This window comes from Euwallacea fornicatus, chromosome 31 (genome assembly GCF_040115645.1).
Source record: "Euwallacea fornicatus isolate EFF26 chromosome 31, ASM4011564v1, whole genome shotgun sequence".
Taxonomy (NCBI): Eukaryota; Metazoa; Arthropoda; class Insecta; order Coleoptera; family Curculionidae; genus Euwallacea; species Euwallacea fornicatus.
The window spans coordinates 2167426-2177187 of record NC_089571.1 but is presented as its reverse complement, the minus strand read 5'-3'; the positions used below and the strand labels follow the sequence as shown (position 1 = coordinate 2177187).

The 9762-nt window shown below is 35.1% G+C and overlaps 1 protein-coding gene across 3 annotated transcripts in view; it reads right to left on the bottom strand.

Annotated features, from left to right (window-relative positions):
• Window positions 1-2502: 2502 nt before the first annotated feature.
• Window positions 2503-9762, bottom strand: part of LOC136348118 (putative phosphatidate phosphatase) — a 31355-nt gene continuing 24095 nt past the window's right edge. Inside the window, exons 6-7 of one of the 3 annotated variants that reach the window (XR_010733584.1) lie at window positions 5254-5484; window positions 2503-2703 (exon numbers count right to left, since the gene is read on the bottom strand). Coding sequence is in view for 1 of the 3 variants with exons in the window: in XM_066298719.1 (XP_066154816.1) it covers window positions 2593-2703 (111 nt within the window). In the remaining 2 variants the exon portion in view is untranslated. Of the gene's footprint in view, window positions 2704-5253; window positions 5485-8455; window positions 8574-9762 lie in introns of all 3 variants that reach the window. The other 2 variants (XR_010733583.1, XM_066298719.1) reach the window with 2 other exon arrangements.

The window sequence follows — 9762 nt, the reverse complement described above, 5'->3', positions numbered from 1 at the left end:
TGTTTTTTATTTTTTGCACATCTTGGAGGCCAGTTGGACTTTCGTCCTAATACTTGACAATTTATCTCGTATAAATATAATAGTAAGGTGGGAAGAATAAAAATCTTTATGTTCCTGTTGCTACTATATTATATTTTAAATCATAAGAATCAAGTTGAACTTACGCATAAGCTATAATCATAATTAATATTCTTTTATGAAAATTAAATCAAATATCACATGGAATCATATTGAGAGTCCGAATTTAATAATACTCATTTGAAAATCCCGACAACCACAACAAAGATAATATGTTTCAACATTGACAAACGTCCGACAATTTAGCGTAAAATAAATAATTTAAATATAATTATACCGATATTTTCATTCATATACAGGATGTCTCGAATGTCACGTGAAGTTACTGCTACCTTCAAAATGGTCAGAGATACGATATTAGTGAAATTGGAAGAGTTGCCATTTTTTGAGCTCAATTTTTCGTATGCGGCTTTGGAATATTGTTTTGAAGTTTTGGGATATTGAAGAAAATGAAGGATTTAGTTCCATGAAATACCCATAGAATACTCTTAATTTATCATCTACTAATGTGGCGGTTGATTTTCTTTTATTAGGATTTGGGGAAAAACGATTTTCACGATTCATCCTCGTTTCCTTTAAATTAATTAACTTCGTATCCGTTGCCGTTTTAGTAATAGCAGTAGCGCCACACGGCACTGGAAACACCCCGTATATTATTTTAAAGTATTTCTATCGATGAATCACATAAGGCTAGAAGCAGTACGAAAAAGTAGGCCATTTGCCGTTATGCTAAAGAAATTAATCGAAAATATCTACAACTAACATTTTCCCATCGATTACAACTAGGTAAATGAGAAAGTTCTTTACATAAATAACAAAAATATTATAACAGTAATAAGTACTTGTAATTATTATTTTAAGGAGGGGTCATCTAAATTAATTGCGCGACACTAGAAATAGTAATTTTTTTTAATATTTGAGATTAATCATGATCAATATTGGTTGCAAAGGGACGTGAATATACTCCAAACTGCCAGATACTGTCAGTACCATAAGCTTAATTTTTTACAGATCCAAGTTTCAACGGGCTTGTAAACAGCTTTTTCGCTAAATAATATTAAGAGCAAGGAAAATGGAAATAGTGATGAGAAAATGGGCAATTAGTGAGGAGTGGAAGGGACAGAAACCTTGTCTATGGGAAGATTAGTAAGGTAGTTCCTAAAGGTAAAATAAATACCTACTGAATAAACAAGCTGATGAATAATATTTCGCGATTCTCAAAAGTCTCATACAATGTGAAGAATAATTAGAAGGCAGTTGCCGAAGAAAAGTTCCACAGAAGGCATGTTCTTGTTGAGAAGCGTACAATAGGAGGAAATGATACTGAAGGAATTTAAACCAACAATCATATTTAAGAAGTAATATTGATAAGTCAGTATTCATTGATTTTTAGTCTCCAATATTAATTCAATTATGAGATTATAACCATACGTTTCTATCAGAAAGATCGAATCCTTAACTGCAATTATGTCGTGTAGTGAATTCCATCCATTTTTAAAAAGGACAGAAATTATATAACAGTTCTATTACCATAAAACATTAATAAACACATCCGAACCCAATCTTTGCGGCAAAAATGACGCATTTTCAGGTTTAATACACTGCATATACATAGATAAGAGCATACCTGCTTCCTTTTGTAGATTATTTTATTGCTAAATTTATTACTGTTGGTATTGTATTGCCAATATTAATAATATTGCCCACATTTTTTAAAGCTTATAGTATTATACACCCTGACTTGAATTATGTTATACAAAGGTTTTTAAGGTCACTACAATAAGACATTTATAAGGTACTTCAAAGAGTTTGCACTCTAACGTGTATAATAACACTACATTGGAATCACAGCTTCAAGGGGTATATTTACATTGTTTAAGATTTTTTTAGGTACTCGATTATATTTTTAAGTATTATTATTATTATTGGCAGTTCATTAATATCAATTTAAGTTTAAACAAATTAAGAACTCGAGACTGTTCTGAGTGGACTGCCGTGAAGTTCGAAATTGTTAATTGATTAAACATTTGATGCTCTGCCTTGATTAGGTCGTGGAATCAATTTTTGAGTTTTTCAATGTAAATCTGACGATTTTTGATCACCACGTAACCTCCCCTACAATTAAATAATCGAGATCCGACTGCTTGTGCTTTTCGCAGAATAAATAATTTTAGCTAAAAAATACTAAAAATACTTACAACCAAAGTCGAAGTGGCTTAAACCAAGGTACGAAACACCGTCCAAATAATGGCTGAATTATACGTCTGTCATTATGCGTCGTCTGACTACGCCAATTAGAAATGACTGACGAAACTGTGTCTGCCAACCACCACTAAAGTAGACGTGGGGTCAAAGTTAGGACTTACTTGAACTTTTTTTTGGATCGTCCGATCACGGACGCACGATACAAAAGCTTTAGGCCACTAAATCTTTACAGTTTTTAATAATCTAAACGCTGAGAAAAAATGATTACAAATTTCTCTAAAAAATTATTTATCACCAAGCCATTCTGACTTAAACTCCAATTGCTGTGGCACTGTTGTTGCTGTGCCCGTTTAATTCGGAATGTTCTGAAGAGTCGCCATTGCCGTTTTTTGCCGAGAATAAAGTGGAAAAGTACCTTGCCTGGAATTAAAATTCTACGTATGTAGATATCAGAAATATAAATCTGGAAGGTGGTCGTCATACAAAAATACAAATAACTTGATACATTGAGTTCGATATGATTTTTAAAAATAATGGAAGCAACAAAGACCTAGTTTAGGATGAAACGCAAAGCATAAATCCTTTCAGACATCTTTCCTACATCTTCAGTTTTACGTAAAAGGCAATTTTAAGGGAGAAAAATTAAAATTTGCACAGATAGTTGGAATATAACACAAAAATCATAAATAGGATACAGCACATGAGCCTCGTTATATTTGGAGTTCTTAACAATCGTTTAATCTTTAATCAAAAGGACGCAGGATTGCCGGCGCAATAGCCCCTCTTACTATGATTTTGAAAATTAGGGCCTTATGACCAATAAATCGAAATATTGCCAACTTTACCCACAGGACAATTCCCATAGAAACCGTAGAATTGACGAATACGTTCTCTTTATTTCTACCTGCCCATGGATGTTATTCCCCTGGTAAAGTTGCCAGGACTTCAATTCTGGTCCGGTTTAGTTACTTAAATAATAAGGCTCTGAAAACCTGAGGCCTATTGGGACAAATTTGAAAATCTTGGATGCATTGATGCCAACTTAGAAAATATTTTGGGTGTTAACGATAACGTTAAAAATCGTACATTTGAATGGGATTAATTAAAGATTTTCAACCGGTTCAAGCCTTTTTGGGGCGATTTGTTGAGTCACGGCTTAAGCTCGGTTTTGCCAAACCTGACTCTCGTATGTTTTGATGACGCAATAACATCAGCTTAAGCTATGAATTCAAGGTCTCGGTTCTGAGGTGCAAATTCTAAAAAGTAGTTCTCACAAACCACGTTGACACTGAATCTACAACGTTAAGGTGTTCAACGTGGAAAACTACATAAATACTCGACTTTGCTCGGAAATGGAAATAAACACTTCAATTATATGAAATACTTCTGGTTTTAATGAAAACAAGTTAAGGAAGAAATATTGACTTTCTAAAAATTTTATGGATTATTTTGATTTTTTTTTTAAATTGAAATATACGAAAAATTCTGAGGAACTATTTGGACTGCAGTATTTAATTCTCGAATAAGTCTGTATAATAAATTTATTAACTTTTAGCCTCTTTTAAAATCTCTTACCTCGACTATTTAAAAATACATTGAGACATTAGTTCACCTTGGAACTTGACAAATAACTAGTGAAATTATTGCAAAAACTGAATCAAAAATTCATTTTGTGTACTTTGAGTTTCATCCCAAATTTGCCCAAAAAAGCAGCTTTGACTCGAAATGTGAATATCTACAGGTTATATGAAAATAGTTGAATCAGATTGTAAAAACAATCAAAGATCTATATAATTATGTACAGAGCTTTAGTTTGACACCCCGTAGATAATGCGAACAAATCCCGAATTCCCTTAAAATGAAATTGGTTACTCTGCAACGTTCCTTAATAGTTTCTTAAAAGCCATAGAACAGTATCATACTCGAGTATACAGAATCTTCCAAAAAATCACGGCAGCTACCAACTTTCTTACTTTATATCGTACGCTTGTACATTAATTAATCTTTTGATTCTAAATTCAATTTTTAGTATACTTCGGTATATCCTGTTATTTAAATTAAACTTTCGAATACAGGTCGGATGTCAGTTCTACATATTAATATTCAGGTATTTAGTCATTTTCTCAAAATGCCGCTTTCTATTGATATATGGCAGTGTAGTTGAATCGACAGCCTCTCGAAAACAGATCAATTCGATATACCAAGTTTTATGTAAATTTAGATGCAAATTTAGAGTCTACTTAATTCAAGAATACGATTTACTGTATAAAATATTTTTATAAAAGAAATATTCAGCATGAATTCAGTGGAAACGTCTGAGTAGGTGTTTACAACAATGGCTTCTTAAAACCTTTTTGCGACCACGAGTGAAGGCTGCGGTTTTCTTTGAATTTTTTTTTAACGAACATATCAATATATTGAAATGCGCACACTAACAAAGTCTATAAACAATGACGATAAATCGCAACAAATTATTTATTTCCGTGTCAAAATCAAAAATTCTTATAATTGGTGTTGCTCAAATGTCCCATAAGCCAAAGTTACCAGCTTTTGGCAAAATTAAAAATTAACAAATCCTTGCAAATAAATATAAACTATTGCAAAAACGAAAAAATCTTGAAATTTCAAATTTCACCATAAATTCAATTTCCGTAATTCGAAACAAGTGAATTAATAATTAATGTGGCCTTCACTACTGTTTAATACGGCTCTGCATCTTCTACTCACACTCATAATGAGCACATTGCTATCGTTTTGATCAATTGCTATCTACTTTCTTTGTAGGCATAAAATAAGCCGCTCACGAGTATTAAAAGCCGGATTTTCGAGTAGAACTAGTCGCTGAATCGTATCTCAGACACGTTCGATGGGGTTTAAGTCGGGACACTGCGGTGGCCAGAGCCAAACCATCGCTAGATTTTTCAGTCGGGAAATTTTGAATCTCGTGCGTACTGTGCGGAGGAGTATTACCTTGCATAAGCAGGAAATTTGGCTAATCCGCATCTATCCAAGGAATCGTTACACGCTGAAGAATCTTATCACGATAGTCAGCAACATTTTAAAATTCGCTCCAAGGGAACGAGATCAGTTCTATCGCCAGTACTAACTTCAACCCATAATTGTTCCTGTACCATAACTCTATCTCTCTTGCGCAGATTGCAGACGGTCTCCCGTTTCAGGTTCCCACCCATCCTCGTCCGTCTTGAATTTGGAAGAAAATCACAAATCGAAAGTAATCGAAAAACAAAAGTCTGTTTTATTGTTTATTTATCTAATTCAAATGTTCCGCAGGACACGCGACTCTTTTCCTTCTCGATTTCCACGTCACAAAGAAGGACCTCTGAGTTGGTGTCTAGCATGAAGATTGAACTCGTGCAAACGCCTTCTGGTCGTCTCAGCACTAACTGTGTCATGTGCAAGTCGTAATTCAGTTACCAACTGAATGTTGTTTGAAATCTGTTTCTTTTGGCTTGAAAAGTTGCAAATCAATCTTGAATCCAGGTTGTTAGTCTTGCCCGAGCCAAGTGTCTCTCACGTATATTGTTTGACGAAGCCGATTTTGAAGTCTACTAAGCACACCTCAAGACGTTTGCAAATGAACAGCAACATGTTGGGTTGTATCACCCTCACACATACCAACATTCTTGTACATTCCTTGTTTTGCCAAATGTCGTCTTGCTGCAATTTATTGAACTAACTCCCAACTGGATTAACTTTTTTAAACTCGCTATTTGTTAAAAAAAAATGGCAAAACAATAACCGTAAATGCTAAATTTTGTTTTTTATACATTCTTTCTCTTATCGTCGGTCTGAACGTTTTTTTAATTTTAATATTCAATCAATAACAGTGCGGCTATTGATTAATAAAAACCGCTTTCGTACGGCAATAAATAATGTGTGGCTAAACGAACAATTTTAAATGTTCTTAATTTTCATTTATTTTTTAAGTAATTCGTAAAGAGTACGATACAAAGCGCTCTCTAGCGGCTAGAGCAAAACTGTGCTAATAAAAGGCTTTCTAATATTTGGAAAACCCTATATACTAAATGCAATAGTCGTAAATATGCTCACAACATTTTCAAAAATCTACAGTGTGACCCATTTGTTTTGGGGTAAGTCTGTAAATAGTTTATTGAATGTGCGATTTAGCCGTTTTTTTTTCATTTAGAGCGTGGCAAACTGCACATTTTCAGCAAAAATGGCCTGGTTGACATGAAATCCAAGACATACTATGACAGTTTCTAGGAGCGAAATTTTAATAAATCATATTAGCGATTTTTTTAGAAAAAATCTGTGCACTCCACTGGATTGGCTGCCCCTCAAAACGGGCCTCAAATGTACAAAACTTTATCGAAAATCTTTAATTAGTAGCGATCTTGTAGAAGAATTAAAAATGCACACTTCTGCCGAGCCACCATTTTCTCCAATGCGCTTGTCATTCCTTTTGCGCATGTTCGAAATTGTAATTATTTAGAAAAAGTCTATGACGTGCATTTTGCCTCGTTTTAAGCAAATTTCTGGAAACCGATCGAGTTTCATCGAGAATATTATTTATGCGTTGCACAGTACTTCGACTTACCGGTCTACCTGGATGTCCGATGCCGAATTCTGCATTCTGCCGCAGCTTCTGCTGCCGGGCGCACGCACGTTATCACTAACAAAACGAACAATTTCTGTTTTTCCTCTTTCACTTGAATTTTCCACAATTATCACGATTAATAGTTCAATTTGTATGAAGAACGAACAAGTTCTAATGTCGATGTTGACGCTCGTTGCGCTTGTTTGACAGTTAAACACTTCACTTGTTCTCCACAGCCGACTATGAATTTTTCAAAATCAATATATACTGAGGGTGCGCTATTGATTCTTCTACAAAATCGTTATTACTCAAGATTTTTCGATAAAATTCTCTATAGGCCCGTTTTGAGGGGTGGCCAATCCAGTGGAGTGCACAGATTTTTTTCTAAAAAAATCGCTAATATGATTTATTAAAATTTAGCTCCTAGAAACTGTCACAGTAGGCCTTGGATTTCATGTCAACCAGGCCATTTTCAATGAAAATGCGCAGTTTATCAAGCTCTATAATTGAAAAAAACCAGACTGACCCCGAAACAAACGGGTCGCACTGTATATTAAAAATGTAATTTTAAGATTGTCATTTACTGTTGAAATGCTGCGACGAAAAAGCTGAAACACCTTGCAGCCACCTACTGAGTCACGCATCAAATAAATTTTTACTTCATTTTTACCCCTTCTTCAGTCACCCTGTACAGTAAATAAATTAACCAGAGTTTCGGAAGACATCGTTTAATTTTGTCGTATGAATTCCAACCTGGTTCCACAATAACTGAGAATTTAACCAGATATTTAAAAGAACGTGAGGGAATTTGTCGAAAAATTATCCTCGCACAATCCATTGCACAAAGCACAATGTAGCGTTTGAATTTCTTCTTGAATGCGCTCGACAAAAAGAGTTTACCATTCCAAAATATGCTGATTAAGTGTTAATGTTATGCCGCTTCTAACGAACCACAGAAACTCGACTGATATTTTTTTTATAGCAACATTTCCGTGATTTGGAAAGGCCTAAAAGTCAAGATTTCTTTAGTGGTAATGGCCTAGTTTAATTAGAATCATCTTCGCTGTGCGCGCGCACTGTGCGTAAATGAAATTTGTTGCAAAAAATTACTACATAAACACAAACCGGAATGTTTAGAAACTGATAGGTGTTCCTTGTTTTTCTGTCGACGCGAAAGAGATATAAAAGTTCAAGCTGTTTTAGAATTTATTGGGGCAATAAAATCATTATCGGTAACCAATTTTCGATAAATGCTAATAAACGATAAGACCTCTTATCGTTATTATTATTCTACCAAAACTATTTCTCGAAGCGTGTGAGACTTGGTGATGTAAGCGATTTTAGTACCAAAGCATGAGGTGTTAAAAACAAGCGGTTGTTTTTACTGAGCACAGAATTTGAATAGAAGACAATTGGACCAACAGCAAAAATAAAATTTCTTACGCGCACTGAAAGTGGCGAATGACAAGGCACAAATCCTCATTTAAAACCCCATTTATTTTCATTGGACTGAGCCCCAAAGACAAGGCTACAGACTCCTGAAATAGCCTGTCCAATTGCCTTATTACTTAATATTCTTAATAAGATAAATACCTTCATTATCGCAATTCAAAAGCCCTTAACGCATGATTGTGCTCTGTGTAATTTAGATCGGTATGTAAGTGTCTCTTAAATTAACGTCGTTGGCCCGATACCGTGCAAAGTAAACGGCCTGTAAATTTACAAAATTTAGTTAAGTGCCACAAACCACACACCCGATAGTGCGAAATATACGGGGTGTTCCATCGAGAACTTTACATCGGTGCATTCCGAATATACATCGATTCTGTGTTCGAGGGGGACACACGACCTCACACCCCCTCCTCCCTGTGTGGGAATGCGATCGGTCTCGGAATTTAAAATGACACCATGGGTCGAGTAGCACCTCATTTTGAATATAATAAAATTATCTTTGACCTCAAGCCCAAAATATGAAGATGATGCGACGAAACACTCACACGATCCCTTTAACAGACTCGAATAAAAAAACTTTCATTATCATGATAATAATTTTTGCATTAATAAAGGAATCCGAGCAAAAAATTGTTTAAGAGTTTAAAACGTATTTAATACTTGTTCCTCTCTTTGAGTTGCACACACAAAAACCCTGAGTGAATTGGGCCTTAATGTATTTCTAAAAATAGGTCGGTCTACGACAGAAAGGGAGAACTAATTTCGCAAACCATCAGAACTTTCAGGTGGGTCTGCGAGAAGTTGCTGACGTACTTCGAAAGCTTACAAGTTCAATTCCAATAAGATTAAATTGATCCGTGAACTCAACGAAGACGACCCCGATCGTGGCCTCTAGTTTTGTGAAGTGTTGACTGACTTGTGATTATTTCTAATTTACTTGACTCGATTTGTTTTTCGGACGAACGGACCTTTTTCCTATATCCATTGCCATAACTGTTGGAGTCGTTCTAGTATCAGAGAGGAACTCACTCAATACCCTCAAGAACTGAATGTTTGAGCTGGAATTCTCGGTGATCAAGCTATTGGATTACTTTTCCCTCCGAGAAATCTTAATGGGGAATTGTACTTGAATCTTTTGAAAATTCACATCTGTCAAAATGATGAAAATATTTTAGAAAATTAAATGCAGTTTCAACACGAAGTGGCGCCTCCATATTTTACAGCAGCGGTACGCCAATTTCTGGATGAGAATTTTCCAGTCACTGGAGAGGTCATCGAGGATTCGTTGAGTGGCCTCCCAGGTCACCCGACTTAACACCTCGACCATTTTTTGACGGGTCACTTAAAATCAAAAATGTATCTAACCCAACCCGATTCCATGGAAGAATTTAGAGGGAACATTGCTGAAGTGGCGCCTAATCACCCTTGAAATTCTTTAAAATATTCGA